The sequence below is a fragment of the Choloepus didactylus genome, chromosome 25, assembly GCF_015220235.1.
Source record: "Choloepus didactylus isolate mChoDid1 chromosome 25, mChoDid1.pri, whole genome shotgun sequence".
Taxonomy (NCBI): domain Eukaryota; kingdom Metazoa; phylum Chordata; class Mammalia; order Pilosa; family Megalonychidae; genus Choloepus; species Choloepus didactylus.
The window spans coordinates 2,652,107-2,672,766 of NC_051331.1; the positions used below are offsets into that span (position 1 = coordinate 2,652,107).

The 20,660-nt window shown below is 59.2% G+C and overlaps 1 protein-coding gene across 11 annotated transcripts in view; it reads left to right on the forward strand.

Annotated features, from left to right (window-relative positions):
• Nucleotides 1-20,660, forward strand: part of EPS15L1 (epidermal growth factor receptor pathway substrate 15 like 1) — an 87,477-nt gene that overhangs the window by 1,774 nt on the left and 65,043 nt on the right. For 10 of the 11 annotated variants that reach the window (XR_005214169.1, XR_005214168.1, XM_037818222.1 and 7 more), the window contains exons 2-6: nt 17,271-17,312; nt 17,455-17,544; nt 17,865-17,912; nt 19,333-19,428; nt 19,791-19,853. Coding sequence is in view for 9 of the 11 variants with exons in the window: in XM_037818222.1 (XP_037674150.1) it covers nt 17,271-17,312; nt 17,455-17,544; nt 17,865-17,912; nt 19,333-19,428; nt 19,791-19,853 (339 nt within the window). In the remaining 2 variants the exon portion in view is untranslated. Of the gene's footprint in view, nt 1-17,270; nt 17,313-17,454; nt 17,545-17,864; nt 17,913-19,332; nt 19,429-19,790; nt 19,854-20,660 lie in introns of those variants that run through there. The other variant, XM_037818224.1, reaches the window with a different exon arrangement.

Genomic DNA, 20,660 nt, shown 5'->3' on the forward strand with positions numbered 1-20,660 from the left:
CCAGGTGGCTTTTCTTCTCTGTGGGTGGCTGGCAGCTGAGAACAGAGTAGAAGGAAGAAGAGACTGGAAGCCTGGGATTCACTGGCGTCTGAGCAGTTCATGGTCTCTGATTTTCACGTGTTGCTTCCAGCTCCTTCCTGCATCCCTTGGTTGAATGAGGACATGGCCAGGTGTCTCCATTTCCTTGGGCTGTGGAAACAATGACCACAGATCAGGTGGCTCAGCAGCGGGAGTTCATCATCTCTGGCTTCTGAAGGCCCGATGCCCGAACCCCAGGCCTGGCCAGGGCCCCGCTCCCTGCGAGACCTCTGGTAGGGGCTCCTTCCTAGGTTCTTCCAGCCTGTGGTGTTTCCCGGTGACCCGTGGCCCTCCTGGCTTGTGGCACAGCCCACCTCCGGCCCCTGTGTCCTGTGGTCGTCTTTTCTCTGCGTCTGTCCCTGTATCCCCTCTCCCTACAAGAGGACTCCTGAGTTCAGGTGAGGCCTGCCCTGCTCCAGTCTGGCCTCACTTGAACTAATCACATCGCCAAAGATCTAACTTCTAAGTGAGGTCATGTATCCGGAACTGGAAGTCAGGTCTCGGTGTGTCTTTTGGGGGGTAGGGGGTGCAGGTCTCCCCGGGACACCTGGCTTTCTCAGTGAGGCTCGACACCAGGGGTTGCTGGTGACCCGGGGGTGAGTTTGGCCCCTGCACGCGCCCACACCTAGACGAGGAGGTTGCTCGTGTTCACAAATGATTGTGGGGTTGCCCTGGCTGGGGGCAGTCGGGGAGCCATGGAGCAGTAGGATGCAGTTGGGGGAGGGTGGCGGGGGGTTTCCTGTGTTCCAGCCCTGTCTGTGCTGCCCCCTCAGCCTCTTGGGTCACCAAGTCATGGGTCCAGGATAATGACGCCCCGGCAGTGTCTCGTCGCTTTCCGTGTGTTCCTGTCTACAGAGCCCCCCACCCTCCCACCTCGGTCTCTTTGTGGTGACACCCCCCCAGTCCTTACCCTGTCAAACTGCTCTCGCAGGTGACCCTGACCCACCATGCCCAGTCTCGGGGGCCCCTCCTGAGGCTGCCTGCCCTGGCCCCTGTGGCATTAGGCTCTGCAGCCTCTGTCACCCCCTCTGCACTCTCACTTCTGTCCCCCTGCTCCCCTCTTTCTCTCTGTGTCCCTCTGGCCCTGCTGTGCTGCCCACTCTGAAACCTGCCTACCCGCCACGTCCAGCCTCGGGCCCCAGAAGCCCGGGGTTTCTGCTCCTTCCTGGCCGCCCCCTCCAGGTCCCTGGGCTGGGCTGTCGCTTCCCGATTAGCCTCTCCCCTCCAGTTCTCCCCACACACCTCCACAGGACACCCCTTCTCAGAACCCGGCCTTGCAGGCACCCCTGCTCCAGAACCTGCCGCAGATCCCACCTTACTCTGCCTCCAACCTCCCGAAGTCCAGCCTGGCCGCCTGAGCCCCACGTCCCCCCACTGCGTTCCTGCCCCAGCGGCCCCATTTCCTGCTGCTCTCCGGCCCCTGCTCCTGAGCTCCTCACTCTTCCCGAGCCTTCCGGCCTTGGTGTCCTTGTTTCTGCCACGCCGGTCCTTGAGGCTGCCGTCCAGGGGCTGCCTCCCCTAAGCCCCCTGGTGCTCTCCCTCCTGTGCCTCCTGTGGGCTCCTTTCAGGCCCCCTGCCCCCAGGCAGCCCTTGCCAGCCGGAGGAGAGCACTGGGTTTGGGCTGAGAGGCGGCCGTGCTGCGCTCAGGGGCTTCCAGCCCAACGTCCTGCCCCTGCTTCTGCCCCTGCATCCCCAGCTCCCACGGCAGGGCGCTCAGGTACACTTACCCTTCCTCAGGTGCCGCGGCTCTGGGGGGCTTTAGTTTCCAGAGTGGCTGGTGGGTGCAGAGGTACGTGGAACCCACCTCCACGTGACCACAGAGCCCAGCTCTTTCCACGACTCCAGGCGGCCTGGCGGGCCCCAGGCTGGAGCAGCAGCAGCCAGCGTCCCCCCAAATGCCGAGCACTTGCGGTGCTGGCCGGGCCCTTAGGCCCTCGGTTTTCCCTCAACGGTAGCCGCCAGTTGTCACACCTGCTACGCTGACAGGTCGTGTCCCAGCCTCCTCAGCTGCTGTGACAGAGCTCCACAGGGCAGCATGGCTCTGGGGGCGTCCGGAATCGGGGACCGGCAGGGCCGCGCTCCCTGTGCTCTCTGTCCGTTCCTCTCCCCTGGCTTCTGGCGGAGGCCGGCGTCCTGGGTGTCCTCGGGCTCTGTTGTCACGCAGCCAAGTCCCCCGGAGTCTGTGTGTGTGTCCCATTCTCCCCTTCTCCTCAGGCCTCTGGTCCTGGGCCCCCCTGTACCCCGCTCCTGCTTGGCCTCATCCTCACTAACCGCATCACGAGGGCCTGTTTCCACGAGGGCCCCTCCCAGGACCAGGGTCAGGAGTTGAACGGGACTTTTTGGGGGACACGGTTGTCCCCAGAGCAGGCGGGGACAGGGTCTGAGCATGAGGTTTGACCTGCCCTGTGGGAGCCCCAGGGCCCTGCTTCTCCCTGCTGTGTTGAGCTGCCCGGGCCTGGGTTTGGGTGCTGAGTGGCTCCTCACACACAAGAGCACAAAGTTTTGTCTCCTCCACCATACCATTCCCATGTCCAGTTCTTTTTTTATTTTTCTTTAAACATACAATAGGCTCCAAGACAAAACTTGGTAACCCAGCGGTCGGTGGCAGATGATGGTGCATAGGGAACTGGCCTGGACACCAGGGCCCCCATGGCCTCGGGCGCAGGGACCAGCTTGCTTTTTGTGCAGTTTCTTCATCCCCATGGTGGCCTTCATCTTAGCTCCTTAAGTTGCTTCTGCTCTTCTTTTTGTTTCTGCCTAAATGTCTTGTCTTCCCCGTCCCGTGCTCGGCCTGCTGCTCGTGCTGCTTCAGGGGCTGCTCCTGGCCTCCTCCGCGGCTGGCCGTGGCACCTGCCCCCAGGTCTTCACCAGGTGTGCCCCCAGCCTCCCTGCCCGCCCGTCGGGAGCCATGCTCTGACCTCGCTTCGCCAAGCGTGAGCCCCTGTGGCGTCTGCGGGTCCTGAGTCACCGGGGATGCATCATCTCCGTGCCGGGACCTGTCTGGGTTGTGACAAAAGGGGTCAGGGCAGGGGTTACCACCTGGTCCCAGCCTCAGGGCACCTCCCCGCGGAGTAGAGGAGCCCCGGTTGTCCTCATGGGCACCCGGGTTAGTTCTCTTCTCGCCTTTTAAAGACAGGAACTGAGGCCCAGGACCACGGCCTCCCCTGGGGCTTAGATGCACGGTCCTTCCGGTCCCAGGCCAGGCCTCCCCGGCGCACGGCACTTTCTTGTTCCAGAGAGTTCTACTGTTGTTGTTGTTGTTGTTGTTGTTGTTGTTGTTGTTATTTTATTGATTGATCGTAGCTGCCAAGCATCACAACTGCTTGAAATCTCACTTGTTTTTATCACATGGTGGTGTTAACTTAATCATCAGGTGTTGCACAGGCAGAGTGGAGAGGGTATCGCCTGTTTCGAGCGTCATCTTGTGTTTTAAAGCTCAGCTTATCACGAGTTAGGAAGGGGAACGGCCAGGCCTCACTGCCCTCCTTTTGCAGGGACCCATGGCTCTCCCCTGCCCGGCCAGAGCTCGGGGCGCCACAGCCACACAGGAGCGAGCTGACCGCGCCCGGCCCACGAGGAGTGGGGGCTTGGAAGGGGGGACCAGCCTGGCCCAGGCAGAAACGGGACCGGCTTGTGCTTGGGTGGGTTGCTGACGGCCGTGCACTGGGCAGGGGCGTTTGGACTGGCACAGAGGCCCAGGGGCAAGGGCCATGGTCTTATGGGCAGAACGAGCAGCAGCTGAGAGGCTGGAACTCCAGCTCAGGGCCACAAGCTTGGCTGGGGCTGGGACTTCAGGGGGCCTTGAATGAGTGGGTGCACGTTCTTCTTTTTGAGCAACTTGACGGGGTGAAGGAAAGAAGGCAGTTTGGTGAAGGGAGGCAGGAATCTGTGCCCGGGGTGCCCGCTGGCCTGGGGCATGGTGTCCAGCAGAGGGTCTAAGGCCGCACATGCCCCAGGGTCGCTCCTGCACCCTTCCGAGCTGCTGTGGCATCTCCCTGCCACCAGGCAGGCCCAGCTCTGAGCCCACGAGCCGGGGAGGGAGGTGTCCAGGCCACACAGAGCCATCTCTTCCCAGGTGCTGCTCTCTCCACCTGCTGTGCGTGATTTTAGTCTTGACAGCAGAATCAGCTTACTGATGAGCTTCTGGGCTGGCCGGTCGGGAAAGCAGGTTCTGTGCACACCCGGGATCACAGAGAACAGTAGCACTGGGAGGCGCGGCTGACTGTCGCCCTGGACTGGGTTGGGTCCCGCACTGGGGTCAGGGGCCTGCCTGCCTAGCTCCCCCTCCCACTCCCCCACCTGCTGGGCCTGCACAGGCTCCCTCTGGCCTCAGGGCCCTTGCGTGTGCACGCTCTTCACTCCTTCTGGAATGTTCTTCCCCTTCGCCTCTGGGTCATCTCTTCCCATCTCAGCTGGGCCAGCCCTTCCCCACAGTGATGCCCAACAGGTCAGTTCGGCTTGTCTGGTCTTGTCACCAGGGCTGACACCTGTGCTCTCCCACGCACCTGCCTGTGGTTTTCTCTCGGTCGTCTCCTCCGCCTGGAATGAAACTCGCGAGGGCAGGGCCTGGGCCTGGTGGTCTGTCCTGGTGCCCAGGCAGCATCAGGCTCACGGTGCTCAGGGAAGAGGGGCTGATGCGGGGCAACAGGGAGCCAGCGCAGGTTCTTGAGCAGGGTGGTGACTTGCTCGCACTGGTCTGGTCATGGGCATGCCAGAGCTGGGGCAGCCCAGAGACGTGTGCAGCGCTGCAGGCGTGAGGCGATGGGGAGGGGCATGGACTGAGGGGTTCTGGGGAGAGCAGAAGGCTCTGATGGCAGGAGGAATGGGGGGTTGTGGGGGGAGGATGGCTTCAGCGAGGGGCCTGAGAGGATGGAGAGGTCCATGGCCCGGGCTGAGCTGAGAGCAGACACCCATGCTCTGGCATGGCAAGAAGCACAGCTCTCCGGGGACCTTGGGGTCCCTTTGCTGAGCTCCTGCGTTGGGTCCTGGGATCAGGAGTGACCGTTCACAGGGGTGGGCTTCCCTTTGGGGTGATGGAAAGGTTCTGGAGCGGGACACAGGTAGTGTTTGCACAGTGTGGTCAGTGTGATGGGACGTGGATGTCACCCTCATAAGTTCCTGGAAAGGGGGGATATTCCCACTCTCATACAGTGGCTGCACTGAAAATAATGACTTTTGTTCTGTGTTAGTGAAAATAAAATAAAAATAGAAAAAGAAAAAGGAAAGTATGAAACAACACGACCCACATGCAACAAAACCAGGTCGTGCCCTGCAGCCAGGCCCCCCTGGTACCCAGGTTCCAAAACCACCTGGCAGATGCCCTCATGGGGGCGAGTGGGCCCCAAAGAGGGCAGAACTGGGCACCTGCACTGGGCTTGGGGAGGGGGAGGGTGGGGGGAAGCAGAGGACACCAACCCCCTTCCCTCTGGCCCCCCACTGACAGCCTCCTCTCCGCCCAGCAGAACTCCCCAGCCCTGAGGCTGCTCACCCAGGGGCTCCTAGCAGAGCCCAGGGGTCTGGGGGCTCCCACCTTGCACAGAAGCCAAGGGACACCCCGAGTTGCCCTGTGCCCCTTCCAGATGAGCAGGCTGGGAGGGAGGAGGGTGGGGCCTGCTTTGGTCCCCATGGGCAAGTGGGGAGCCAGGAGCAGGGCCCCAGGTAGTGGCTGGCACCGCCGGGCAGGTGACAGTGGGTGAGGACGGGGCCGGGGCCTGCCAGGGGCAGGTCTGGGGTCCCCGGGCCCTGCCATCCCTGCTTTGCTTATGGTGGCAGAGCTGGCAGCAGGGGGCCTCTGTCCCCGCATCATGCACCGAGCAGAGGCATTTCTTGGCGCCAGGGTGTGTGCTTTATGTCTGTATGCTGCTGGTAGGTTCCAGGCTTTGTGAGGGGAAATTCCTATTGTGGTAGCATGCACTTGACACAGAGCCCCCTGTTTACCTCATCACGAGGGCACTTGTGGCATCGATCACCTGCTCAGCGCTGTGCCAGCCCCACGTCCACAGCCAGAACCTTCTCACTGCCCCAGAGGCTGCGCCCAGGAAGCGGCCGCACCCCTGCCCCCTCCTAGCCCCACACCCTCTAATCTGCTTCTCCCTCTGGATTTGCTTGTTCTGGATGTTTCCTAGAAGTGGAGTCAGTCTCTTCACATCTGGCTTCTTTCACCCCGTGTGACGTCTTCAGGGCTCCCCGCGTCGTGTGTCCGAGCTCCGTGCCTGCTCACAGCCGACTGAGGTTCCCTGGTCTGTCGTGTGTGGAAGGGCCTGGGGTGGCCTCTGCCTCTCAGCCCCTGTGGGCAGTGCTGCCGGGAGCGAGCCTGTCCAGGCTGCTTCCAGAGGGGACGGGCGGGCGAGAAGGAGCTGGCAGCTGGGCCCCAGCCCGAGGAGGGGGGACCCAGGCATGGTGGGAGGGGGCGCCTGGCGAGAGGCCGAGGAGGGGGCTCACCTGCGTGTGTGTTACCACTGACCGTCCCCCTGGGATTTGATCCTCTGACGGGGACTGGAGCGGCTCTGCCTGCGGCTCGCCCTAGTCTGTTCTGGAAGCTTCCTCCCCTGAGAAGAGGGCTCCAGAGCGGGCAAGCAGGTGCCATGTGGACAGGTGACTCTGCCGAGGCCCGGGGTGCAGATCGGGGCGGTGGGCCTGTCTCCCCACTCATCCATCAGGCCCTGGGCTCGTATCCCTTCTGGGCTTAGCCGCCCCGGGTTTGATCTTTCTGTTGGATTTCAGCCATGAGAAGGTGCCCCCTTTTCACAGCTGCGTTTACCCGCTGCCCTTCTGTCTGGGGTGCTGGGTGCAGTGAGCCAGGGATGCCAGCCTTTAACAAGAAAGCCAGCCTCCCTCAGGGGCAACTACCATCGCCGTGACCCTTGACCCTTTTACAGAGGGGGAAACCGAGGCCGGGCGAGGCTTAGCTGCTGGTCCTCACCCTGCCCCTGCTGGAGGGGTGGTCACCCGGGGCCCACACATCTTGCCCTTCCCTCTCCACCACTGAGACCCTGCCAGGCTGCTGAGCCAACCCGGACAGCCTGCTGGGGCCCAGCACTGCACGAGGGGCAATGTGGGGCCCTCCGTCCTCCGGAAGGAGAAACTGAGGCAGAGGGGGCCGGCTGCGGCGTGAGCTGGGTGCTGTGATGGTGGCTGTGTGTGTGTGCCACGTGCTGTGCATCACAGGGGTGAGATCAGCCTGGAGCGGGGGAGGTAGGTGTGGGTGCTGGAGTAGGGGCCGAGGGTCCTGACTGCTCCTCTTGGGAAACCACACAGCAGCCTCGGGGACCCCTGGGGAGGACCCCCTGCTGCCTGCCCGCCCCTCGCGTTGCGCACTCTTAGTGGGTCTCTCCAGGGCTGAGCTCTGGGCCATGTCCGTGAGACGGAGGGAGGACTGATGGACAGAACGAAGGGGCAGTTCAACGCCCGGGGAGGGGAGGAGGCAGGGGACTGGGTCCCTGGGATCTCGGAGCAGCGGTTCTGGGAGAGCTGCGGCCTCTGCCGGGCCCCCTTTCTGATCCCGTCATACCCGCCCGCCCTGGGGTGCGTTCTGCCACCCCCTCGTCTCTCCCTGCCGCACCAGGGCCATTCTCCTGGCCTCCCCACACCCTGTCGGCAAGTGCTCTGTCCTGCCATCCGTCCCGCATCCGTCCCGCCCTCCGTCCTGCCATCTGTCCTGCCCTCTGTCCCGCTGTCCATCCCGCCGTCCATCCTGCTCTCTGTCCTCCCCTCTGTCCTGCCCTCCGTCCTGCTGTCTGTCCCATTCTCCATCCTGCTCTCTGTCCTGCTGTCCGTCCTGCCCTCCATCCTACCCTCTGTCCTGCCCTCCATCCTGCTGTCTGTCCCATTCTCTATCTTGCTCTCTGTCCTGCTATCCGTCCTGCCCTCCATCCTGCCAAATGTCCCACTCTCCATCCTGCCCTCCATCCTGCCCTCTGTCCCACCATCCATCCTGCCATCCGTCCCACTGTCCATCCTGCTTTCCGTCCTGCCCTACATCCTGCCAAATGTCCCACTCTCCATCCTGCTCTCCATCCTGCCCTCTGTCCCACCATCCATCCTGCCATCCGTCCCACTGTCCATCCTGCTTTCCGTCCTGCCCTCTGTCCTGCCCTCCGTCCTGCCATCTGTCCCTCCCTCTGTCCTGCCCTCCGTCCTGTCCTCTGTCCTGCCTTCTGTCCCACTCTCCATCCTGCCCTGTGTCCTGCTGTCTGTCCTGCTAACCATCCTGCCCTCTGTCCTGCTGTCCATCCCGCCATCCATCCTGCTCTCCGTCCTGCTGTCTGTCCCACTCTCCATCCTGCTCTCTGTTCTGCTGTCCGTCCTGCCCTCTGTCCCACTCTATACTGCCCTCTGTCCTGCCCTCTGTCCTGCTGTCTGTCCCGCCCTCCGTCCTGCCGTCTGTCCTACCGTCCGTCCCACCCCGTCTTTGTCACCCTTGCTGCTGCGGGGGGCTTTGCTAAGTGCCCCCTCCCCGGCAGGCCCCCGTCGTGTTGTGAGTGGACAGTACCCTTCTAGAGGTGACGCGGTCTGGCCCGCTCCCCAGTGCTTCCCCACAGCAGGTCACCTCCCCCGGGGCCCTGGGGCTGGAGGGAGGGTCTCGGGGTGCTACCACGCAGAAGATGTGTGAGGGGTAAGGATGTGGGAATTGGGGCCCCGGCGTCTGGCACACTTGCCCCGCCCCCGCCCCCTGGCAGGAAGGCTCATCCTCAGTGCCCCATGGAGAAACCGAGGCAGGGACAGGCCGAAGAGCCTCCCTGGGGTCACACAGCTTTCAGGTCGTGGGTGGGCCTCAGTGCATGTCGGTCTGGCCTCTGTGGACCCCCGTGTCGGACCGCTTCCCTGGAGGGGATGGGCAGAGTGAGATGGGGGTCCGTTATGCCCACGGAGGCAGGGGCCGTCCCATGTTGGGGGAGAAGGTGGGCATGCCCCATCTGCTGCCCTCTCCTGCAGACGGAGGCCTGGGTGCTGGACCACAGGACATCGGACGCCCCTGCCCCGCGTGCCTGGCCCTGTCTGCTCACCTGCTGTGCTCTGGGCCCTTCTGCCCGCGGGTCCCGGGTTTATCTGCCCGTCCTGGGCTCCAGGCCCCGCCATCCGGGAGAGCGTCTCCGTGTGGGAGGGAGAGGCCGTGTTTGGTGGACTTGGAAGAAAGCGGCATCTCCAGGATCGAGCACCTCCCACGTGTGACATTGAACCCGGAAGCCGCTGCTCCCGCTGCCTCCCTTGCTGATTAGACACACGTCAGAGGGTGGCTCTCAGCCGCAAACTCGAGACACGTTAGCAGAGAGGAGTTCAACAGATGCCATGCACCCTTCACCCATTTTCCACAGACATCGCATTTTGCAAATCTTTGTCGCCTGTCCCCATCCCTTGAACCCCGTCAGCACACATATGCAGTTGTGATCCTTGGAGTCTGTTGGTCACAGTTCTACCTGGAAGTCATATTTCTCTTGGCATCTCTGATGAAGACCATTTTTCTTTACACAGCGACGTGCCATCATCCCCTAATGGAATCGATAAGGATCTCTCTGTTAGCCCAGGCCATCTTCCACTTTCCCCGATGCTCTGAAAATGCCACCCTGACTTACTCGTTAGGTCTCTTGAGCCTTTTTTTTTTTTTAAACTTTTAATTTTGCCTCACATGCAGTTGGAAAACATAATAAGTACGGAGGCATCCCAGTTTCTCTCAACAGTGACATCTTGCAAAAGTGCCGGACGACGTAGTACACGGGACATTGACACGGAGACGGTCAAGATGCCAATGGCTTCCACCCCACGGAGTCCCATGTCCCTCTGTAGCCATCCCCTCCTCAGCCCCTGGCAGTCATGAGCCTGCCCCCCGATTCTGCCACTTCATCATTTTGGGAATGTTCCCTGATGGACTCATGTGGGACATGGCCTTTGGGGTTGGTTTGCTTCACGCAGCCTGGTGCTCTGGAGAATGTTCCGGAAGGCAGTGCATGTGCGCACTTTCTTCCTCCTTGTTGCCAAGTGGGTGTGGACGGGAAACGGTGAGTTGTCCACTGCTCACCCACTGAGGGGCATCTGGGGGCTGTCATGAATAAAGCTCCCGGAAACATTTGTGCTGTTTCTCACGCGGACCTGTTGTCGTTCCTCTGGATGAGTGTCCAGCGGTGTCATTGCCGGGCCGCGTGGTAGGTGCGTGTTTAGCATTTGAAGAAATCGCCGGGCTCTCCCAGAGTGGCCATGCCCCCCGACATCCCCGCGGCCATGCCTGGAGTCACCCAGTGGCTTTGATTTGCAGGTCCCCGCTGGCTGATGGCGCTGACCATCTCGTCGGGTGCTCCTTTTTGCCTTCTCTTGGGGGAAAGGTTCTTTGCGTCTTCTGCCGTGTTCTCATTGGGTTGTTTGCTTTTCTACAGGTGAGTTTAACAGTTCTTTCTATATTCTAGAAACTAGCCCTGTGTTGTTGGATGTGTGCTTTGCAAATATGTTCTCCCCGCCTGTAGCTTGTTTGTGCACCCTTGGCACAGGGTCTTTTGCAAAAGAAACATTTTTAGTTTTGATGAAGTCTGATTTATCAATTTTCCCTTTTGTGGCTTCTGCTTTTGGTGTCGGAGACCCCTCGATCCTGAAGGGTTTCTCCTGTGCTTGCTTCTGGGTTTTGTAGCTTTAGGTTTTTCATTTGAGCCCAGGGTCCACTGAGTTAATTTTTGAAGAAGGCGTGAGGTTTATGTCGAGGTCTGTTTTGTTTTTTTGTTTGTTTGTTTTTTTGCTTCTGGATTTCCGGTTCCTCCGGCCCCATTTGTTGAAAAGTTCGGCTCTCTTTTCTCCTTTGCTTGCTTTCGGGCCTTTGTCAGAAGCCAGTTGGGCCTGTTGTGAGGTTCTCCTTCCGGGTTTGCTGTTTGGTTCCGTCGGTCCCATGGCCCCTGATGGCCTGTCCCACACTGGCCTGTACCAGAGTTGGAAGTGGGGGGCCCAATTCCTCCCACTTTATCCTGCTTTTCCAGAATTGTTCTGGCTGTTCCTGTGCCTTTGTTGTCCCGTGTTCGTTCTGGAACCGTCCTGTCCACATCCACAGCTGCCCTGGGCCCGCGGGTCGGGGTGTTGCTGTGTTGCCCTGCAGGAAGCCGGATCATGTTAGCTCCCACCAGCAGAGCCCAGGGCGTCACTTCCCCTTCTGCTAACTCGCTCGGCACTGCTCTCCAAACCTGCCAGCCTAGTGGCAAACTGGCATCTCCTTTTACGTCACAGGACTCGAGTTACTGACAGGATTAAACACCCCCACCCCCCACTGATTTGTTGGGTTTTTCTCCCCGACTTGCCTTTCTCCTTGCCCTGGGCTCAGTTTCACTCAGACTGTGTGTCTTCTTCCTTGTGGTTCATGAAACCTCCTTCCCCTGCCCAGTGCATCTCCTCACCTTGTGTAGAGACCTCTGCTGGGGCACCAGGGGGCGGGGGGTGCCCGTGATTTCCCAGCCCCAGCGCCACCCTGTGCTCACCGGGGACTGGCCTGGAGGGCTGCACTGCAGTCGGGGTGCCCCAGGAGCTGCCAGCAGAAGGTGGAAGCACAAGGACCATCATGTGTGCGTTTTTCTGGGCCGTGTTTTGGTCAGCGTCTGTTTTTCCAAGTGGGAACCCAGACCGGGGTGTCCTTGGGTGTTAGTAATTGGCTTCCTGCAGAGCTTGGCAGCAGCGGCTGACAACAGCCACTGTGAGCCAGCAGCTTTCCTGGGGAAGATGGCAGGCCCTGCTGGCTTCCAAAGAGTTTTCTACATGCAGGTCAGGTCTTGAACTTTGACCTTTCTGTTTACTAAAAGTGCACTATCACACATGCTCCTTAGCCCCGTTCCCAGGGGGCCTTGCCCAGAGGCTGGCCTGGTGCCCAGGGCCCGGCTCATGGGCCTGGCTGTCAGTTTTGTTTTTGTTTTGAGCAAAATAGTGTAACATGAATCAAGAAGTGACTATGTAATTGTGGAAAATAACCGGTGGTGTGTTGGAGCTGCCTCTCAGCGAGACGGAGGACACCTTCTCTCTGCTCAGCGCCTGCGTCATGGGTGGGGGTTAGGATCTGTTCCGGGGAAAGGAGGCCCAGCTTCCACTCCCTTCCTGTGTCTTTCAGTTTTCTAGTTAAAAACCTTGTTCACCTAAACAAGCTTGCGGGAGCTAAGGTGTTTTGCTGCGGCAGTGTCCTCTCAGTCTTCCCAGGGCACTTGTGAAATATTGTTACCGCACAGTGCTGTAAAATCAAAACATTTCTCCCTGGGCCTCACTCCCGCTCGTACCTCCCCAGGTTCCCTCAGAAACGAAGAACAGAGCCTGGCATGAGGGTTTTTTTTTCGTGTAGCTGTTAGGGACCATAAAAGCATGGGTGCCTCAAACGGCCAGTTTCTTTGCTGACCTGGTGTGTCTTTTTTTGTTCATCTGCTTTTTGTTTTGAAGGTTGGTTGTGGGGATGTACACGCAACATGGAACTTCCCGTTGGCATTTGCCTGTGTGCGATTTAGTGACACTAACGACGTTCGCTGTCTTCCGCCACCATCCCTGCCACCCCCCACCTGGAGCCGGAGCTGGTTGTGCAGGGTGCAGGCGTGGCCCACGGCCGGGGGCTCCTGGGGCCAGGGCGCTTCGGTCTCCCCATCTGCGAATCGGGGCCGCGATGGGCCGGCCCCCTCGCCCCGCTGCAGTGTTTTTTTTAAGTACAGTTTAATTGAGATATATTCACAGTGTACAGTTATTCACAGCACCATCACACAGTTGTGTGTTCATCACCAGAATCAATTTTTGAACCTTTTCCTTAGTCCAAAAAAAAAAATAAAAGCAAAAAAGAACACCCAAATCTTTCCTCTCCCTCCATCCCACCCTATTTTTCATTTAATTTTTGTCCTCCTTTTCCCACTCATCTGTCTATACACTGGATAAAGGGAGTGTGAGCCACAAGGTTTTCACAATCGCACTGTCACACTTTGCAAGCAGCATAGTTATACAGTCGCCTTCAAGAATCAAGGTCACTGGGTTGCAGTTTGACACCTTCAGGTATTTCCCTCTAGTCACTCCAGCACACTAAAGACTAAAAAGTGTTCTGTATATAGCACATGAGGACAGCCTCCAGAGTGACCTCTTGACTCCATTTGGAATCTCTCAGCCACTGGAACTTTATTTTGTTTCATTTCTCTTCCCCCTTTTGGTCAAGAAGATGTTCTCAATCCCACAATGCTGGGTCCCAGCTCCTCCCCGGGAGTCATGTCCTGTGTTACCAGGGGGATCCACACCCCTGGGAGTCGTGTCCCACGTAGTGGGGAGGGCAGTGAGTTCACCTACCAAGGTGGCTTAGAGAGAGAGGCCACATCTGAGCAACACAGAGGCTCTCTGGGGGGGCTTCTAGGCACAGTTATAAGTGGGCTCAGCCTCTCCCCTGCAGCAACCAGCCTCACAAGGGAAGGCCCCCAGATTGTGTGCCACCCCACTTCTAAGTCATCCCTGGGCAGGAGGAGGACGTGAAAAGCCACAGGCATTTGCCTGGTTACTAAGTTGCCAAGAGCCGCTGAGAGTGACTGTGTTGACCTGCTTGGATAATTCCAACCCCACCGTCGCGGTCAAGAGGTGGCCTCTGGGCAGGGCTGGAAGGGGGCGCCCCTCGTAGAGGCATCTTCCTGCCATGCCTCGCTCTGTCCCCGGGGCGGTCAGCAGCCTCTGCACTGCAGGCTCGTCCACTGACTGGGGGTCCCTTTCTGCTCTTGCTTCGGGCATGGGCCTCGGCTCACTTGTGGGGTCTGGGATGGGGGGTGGCCGCTCCCAGGCCTGCTGACACACAGGGGGCCCTTTCCTGTAGCTGGGGCAGCTGCCCGGGCTGGGTGACAGGCTGGCTGCCCAGGGACTCGTCATGGTGGTGGCCGTCTCCAGGCAGAGTGTGGGGGTGACCGTCCTGCCCGGAGGCAGCAGTGTGGCAGGAGGTGGCAGTGAGTCCCTTCGTCTCATCCCTCCTGCTGTGGCTGCACCTGAAACACGGGGCATTCCCCAAAGCCCCAGTGTCGTCCTGTCCCTGCTAGACTCCCATTGTCAGGGAGGGAGGTTTGCACCAGCCCCGTGGTGGTCCTCAGGGGCAGATCCCGGGGTCCCCCCGTCTCCATGACGAGCCCTTGGGGTCCATGTGGTCTCCATGATGAGCCGTCGGGGTCCCCCCATCTCCATGGATGAGCCCTCGGGGTCCCCCCATCTCCATGGACAAGCCCCTGGTTTCCCCCCATCTCCATGACGAGCCCCTGGTGTCCCCCCATCTCTATGAGGAGCCCCTGGTGTCCACGTGGTCTCCATGACGAGCCCTCGGGGTACCCCCATCTCCATGGACAAGCCCCTGGTGTCCCCCCATCTCCATGATGAGCCCCTGGTGTCCCCCCATCTTTATGAGGAGCCCCTGGGGTCCACATGGTCTCCATGATGAGCCCTTGGGGTCCCCCCATCTCCATGGACAAGCCCTCGGGGTCCACGTGGTCTCCATGAGGAGCCCTTGGGGTCCCCCCAACTCCATGGATGAGCCCTTGGGGTCCCCTCATCTCCATGACGAGCCCTCAGGGTAGCCCCGTCTCCATGGACGAGCCCCTGGTGTCCCCCTGGTCTTGTGGGTGAGCCTTGGCACAGAGAGCCGGGGCCCCGTGCTGCGACTCCACTGCCCTGTCCGGAACCCTCCACCCTCGTTTCTCTGGAGTAAGGCTCTCGTGGCTCAGGAGCATTTGGGAAGTTTGAGAGACTTGGTCACCGTGTCCCTGAACTCCACCGCACCATTGCTCTCATGCAGAGTCCTCGCAGCTCGGAGCCGCTGCCTGACCATGGCGAGCATGGAAACCCCCTGGAAATGTGTCTCCGCCCTGCGCCTCTCCCTGTTGTCCGTGGTGGAGGCCCCATGGGGTCTGTGTCCCCCCAGTGCCCCCACCACGGTTGAGGTGCCGTCTGCCCTGCTATGGCTTTGTCCCGTGGCGTGTGGCCGCGTTCTGCCCACCTGCTCACGGGCAGCTCGCCTGGAACGCTCGGCCGGGTGGGAGCGTCATGCTCCGGCAGCCGCGCGGGCACAGGGCGCTGGGGGTCCTGAGGGCTTGGGCGTCCCTCCCGTGCCCAGCGGCGGTGGTGGACGGGGCCGGTGTGCACAGCCTTCTCCCCGTCTCCTCGGTGCCTCTGTCTCCCCCCTGCTCACCGCTCCTCACCCCCAGCTCCTTTGATGTTTTCGTTTTCTATCTTTAGCTTTTCTGTTTTTACAGGAATTCCCCTCTCTTTTACTTGCTTTCTTTTTGTTTTGATGTTCCTTCACTCCCCTTTCAAATCTTTGTTTTTCTTCTATCTCTGCTACGTCTCGGTGTCTTTCCAGTTTCAGTTCTGTCTGTGCCTGCAGGTGTTGGCTGCCCCCAGAGGCCGACTGCTGCCCGGTGTTATTTTTAACCCAAAACACGGCTTCACGGCTCCACCCGCACGCGAGGTTTCCGTTCAGGTCCAGTGACCCCAACGGGAGGGTCTCCACCTTCCCCCACTGAAAAAATAGTTACTGATCATGGCCTTTATTCTGTAAGCACACCTTTAGATTACTGTCCTGGGACACAGAATTGACAGCTCCGTATGTCCCCCGCCCCAAGGTCCCCGTGTCACGGCTGCCTCCCGGGGGTGCCTCCCGGGCTCGCTCTCAGCACCCACGGCCCCGCAGCTGCATGCTCCAGGTTGTGCGTTCTGTTGGTATTGGCAGATGCATGAGAGAAGCAACATGACAGTGCCTGAGGGGCATTTTTCTTTTTATTTACTTTTTTGCTTTGCCACCTCACTGTCTCACTGTGGGCGGGGCTGCTCCGACGGCCCCGGCCTCTGCCCGCACCACCCGGCCGTCCTCTCTCGGGATCCGTCTCTCTTCTCCCTTCCTCGTAGCATCAAGGGAACTTTCAAAAGAAAACATGCTCACTCCTCGCTTTCAGGCAGGCTCTCTGCCCTGGCTCACATCCCTTGAGCAGTTTCTTCTGTACCACTGAGCGTACTTGGGGCTCTATAAATCAACATTGGCAGGTTTGTGCACTGCCTTCCCACTCCCCTTGGCAGAGCACTGGCACCCGTACGAGTCCACCCAGTCCACGACCAGGTGTGGGGCCTGGGGGGACGTGCAGGGACCCGGCAGCAACCAGGCTGGGTCCAGCGTGGCCTAGGGGCCTCCTTCCACTGTGCCCTCAGGCAGGGCAGCCACTTCTCCCAGTGCCGGGGTCTCGGGGGCTTGGGGGGCTGGGGCTCAGAGCCCTTCCGTGTCCCCCTGCAACGCGGGGGTGGTCGCCGCTGGCTCGGTCTCAGCACCCGGTCCCTTGTGCATTTCTGAGCCTTGCTCTGGCAGCCTGTGGGGCAGGGTGGGCAGGGCACGCGCTGGAAGCTGGGGTGCAGAAACCTGCTCCGACTCGAGGTCCCTGCGGGAGGCCGTCCGTCCACAGAGAGGATGTTAGCAGCCGCACGTGCAGTGGGCGGAGCCTCTGTGCAGACTGGACGTCTAGCACGCACGGTTTGGTTTTACACTCTTGTGTCTTGGTACCAATGTGAGAAATAAGCACCGTTCCTAAAAAGGAATAAACGCTCACCCAATTGTGGAGAAGAAAAGAATTTATTCACGGTCTTGCAAGAACAGGCGCCCAACCAAATGTGGGGGTTGGCGCCAGAACAATAGGCTCAGCAGTATTTATTCCCTACGCCTAACCGCAAGTCCCTCCCCTGTTTCTCCAGTGGCTGATACTCCCTAGGTTACATTCTGTTCCACAAGCCTGACTAGCCCGCCCAAATTTGAAACATGCAGCCTGCCCAAATTGGAAACATTTGAAATAGGTTTCTGCACAAATTTGCAACATTAGGAACAGTTGGAACAAATCCCCACCCCTGACTATAATGGTGATGCCCAGGCCTCTTTAGAGCCAGTCTGGGCTAGTTTGGTAACAAGATATGAGGCTATTTTGGGAACCTTTACCCTGAGTCTCCACCTTGCAAGGATAGTAGATAGTGGGCGGATAAGCAGGCGGACTGACTGTGGATAGTGAGTGGATAAGCAGGGGGACTGACTGTGGATTACAGTTTGTCTTTTTAACCTTCTACCAATTCCTTAACTGCCCCACCCTGCTAGGCACACCTGTCCTGTGTGAAAGCTAAACTTAATCTCCTTCTCACACTGATGCAAGTGAGGTGACACATATTCTTAGGGGTGCCGTGTCCACTTTTGACCAGTACCATGGTTTTCTTTATAGATCCCCACTGGAAACCCGTTATATGAATCTTACTACAAGCAGGTACGTTTGCCTGGCGTGATTTTAGACTGAGCTGGGAGGCAGAGCCCTCACCCTCTTGCTCCCTGAGAGATGAGTCGGCGGAGGGGGAGGTTGCCGGGCCCCATGGCTGCAGCGGCGGCTCAGGTGTGGGTCTCCTGTGCAGGTGGATCCCGCGTACACGGGGAGAGTCGGGGCAAGCGAGGCCGCGCTTTTCCTAAAGAAGTCCGGGCTCTCGGACGTTGTTCTTGGGAAGGTACGTAGGTGCGAGTCACAGCTGGCCAAGGTGGGCGGTGGGCGGACCCCTCTCCCAGGGCACCCCCTGAGGACCGTGGGTGGGCTCCCGGCCCTGCCGCCTGCTGGCTGCCCCATCCTGGGCAGGTCATTCCCCAGCTCGGGTTGGCATCCTCCTCTGCAAGCTGGGGGGTGGGTGGGGGTTGGCACCCGCTTGGCGAGGCCGTTTGTGCGGGAGGCCCGTGGCCGCCGGGTGGGCTGCCAGGTCTCCCACCGTGTCAGCTAGTGGCCGAGGCGTCTCCACTGGGCACGTACTCACACGGCTTCTTTGTGTTTCCGCAGATATGGGATTTGGCCGACCCAGAAGGTAAAGGGTTCTTGGACAAACAGGTATATGCATTCAGAGAGCATGTGGAGCTGGCGGGCAGGCGTCCCACCACATCCCCACGGCCCCTCCCCAGTCCCTCCACACCCCTGGGACAGCAGCCTCAGAGCACCGTGGGGTGCCTGCCAGCGGGAAGGGGCTTTGCAGAGAAAGGTCTTTCGAACACTCGAAGCCCTTTCTCACGGCTCATGCTTCTCTTAGTATTTGCTGTACATTAAAGGGATCAAGATTTTTGAAGCATTTTCATTTAGAAATAATCTTAGACTGTCATCGAAGTTGCAGAAACAGTACGTAGAGTTCCCGTGTGTCCTTCTGCAGCTCCCCCCAGAATAGCACCTTAGGTAACCATGGTGATCAAAGCCAGGAAAGGGACATGGGGACGATACAAAAGCCAAGGCGTTATTTAGATTTTGCCAGTTTTTCCACGTTCTGTGAAATGTCATCACCCGCATAGATTCAGGTCCCCACCGCCAAGGAAGCCCCGGTGCTCCGTCGCCCCAAAGAGCTCCCCAAGCCACCCTGGCCCCCACCTGCCTGCTCCCCACCCCTGAGGTCACGATTTCAAGAATGTTCTTTAAGTGGAATTCTACAGTATTTACAGTTTGCCACACTGCTGAGTTCAGGGGGTCATCGATTTAATTGAGTTCAGCTTCCCCAAAACTGTGTCCTGCTCAGACCCCGCCAGGAAAGCGCCAGAAGCCGCCCTCCCTCCCGTCCTCGTTTAGGACCCGTGCTCTGAGGACTCGGGTAGAAGAGAGTCCTGTTCTCCTTGCTGAGCTCAGTCTCCCTAAACTTCCTTGGGCCCCTTTCACAGCGTCCCTGCATTGTGGTCTCCAGGGGCGCTCGGTGGGCAGCAGCCTGGCAAGTGCTGACCACGGGCTTGTCTCTGAAGAGATGCCCAAGGCTCTGGCTGTGTTTACAGCTTTAAAACAGTCCGTGTTCCAGGGCCAGTCGCTCGTCTGCCTTGGAACTGCTTCCGGGTGCCCACGTAGCTCCTAGCCGGGGCTGGGCATGTGGGGGGAGGCAGTGAGAGGCCGGAGCAGGAGGCGAGAGCCTTGTGGGCCACAGCAGGGCATGCTGGGGAGGACACACCGGCACAGCAGCATTTATTTAAAGCTGTTGAAAGAACTTCAGCACATATTTGCTCCATCATTCATGGTCCGGAATACGTTCGAATGCCACTTACGCGATCTAGCGTCTCCGAAATGTTGGGGGTTTGTTGTCTTCAGAACGTACAGCTAAGGACATTTCACCATGCTCCAGGTGAAAGGGGGCGAGCCTGCCATGGCCTGTCCCTTCCAGCCGGGCTCCTGGGGTGGCTCCAGCTGAGCCTGGCACTGGCGGTGGCTCTCACCCAGAGGTGCGGTCGCGGGCTGCTCTCCAGCGGCCGTTCACACCCCGGACCCTCTGCTTTTGGATTTTCAGGGCTTCTATGTTGCACTGAGACTGGTGGCCTGTGCCCAGAGTGGCCACGACGTCACCTTGAGCAATCTGAGCCTCAGCATGCCGCCACCCAAGTTTGTGAGTGTCAGAGGGCTTCACGTCCCTTCTGCTGCGGCTGTCGGGCTTACCCACCTGTAATCACCCCGTCCTGCGTGCCTGCCTTCCGTCCATCTCTCCTTCCATCCTTCCATCTATCCGTCCTACCATCCTTCTGTCCATCTGTCCATCCATCCATCCATCCATCCATCCATCTTTCTATAATTTTCCTACCTACCCATCTACCTAGTATCCGTCCATTTCTACGTCTATTATTTATCTCCCCGTTCTTTCTTCCCCCTCTTGGAAAGGACTTTGTAATTTCTGTCCTCCTCAGGAAACACACCCTCCTGGCGTTCAGTTCTCTGCCGGCAGCAACCGAGAATGTTCTCCTTCTTTTCCAGCACGACACAAGCAGCCCCCTGATGGCCGCCGCGCCGCCCGCCGAGGCCCACTGGGCTGTGAGGGTGAGTGAGCCTGCCGGGGCCCCACCGTCCCTCGCAGGATTGTTCAGAAATGTTGTAGCTGCTCTGCCGCAGTCAGCGTGACCACAGCCTTTCGATGACACGTTTCCACACTGCAGTCTTTTGAGAAGTTTTTGCCATAATCGTGGGTGACCTCTCTGGGCCATTAGGTGCTTCAGGAGCTGGATTCTTAAAGTCCTGTGGTTTGAACCTTGTAATTTTAGGTCACATCCTGTGGTTTTTACTGCTCGTGTTGGTTAATCAGGACAGAAGAGGAAATTGTGAGAACTTGCAAGTGTGAAGATCCTCAGATATCTTAGTAATTTTTTGCCTTTTTACCAACTACTTGACACATTCTTCTTTCCTTTCTGATGTACTCATTGCTTCTTGAAAAGCTTCTCTGCACTTGGTGAGCAGCATTGGATTTTCTGGGTTCCTATGTTGCACTGAGAAGGTTCTTAAATTATTCTTAAGACAGAGGATGTTGTGCGTGGAGCAGTGTGTTGCTGCCTCTAAAGAAGAGAGTGAGTTGCATCGTCTCACAAGTGCAGGATCCCTCTCAAACGACCCAGGCTTGGGCTGCGGAAGGTTTCCCCAGCTGACGCAAGGCCTGCTCCGCTCCCTGCCCACTTGAGACGAGGGTGGGCAGGGAGGCTTTCCTGTCTCCTCCACAGTCCTTGTCTGCAGCACTGACACTCGTAGTGCATCTGGCTGCGGGACAGAACCAGAGCCTCTCTCCCCCGTGCTCCTGCCCCATTTGTACACAGGGGGTTTGTCCCCTCCTCGAAGCGGTGGGGGTTTGCCCCACAG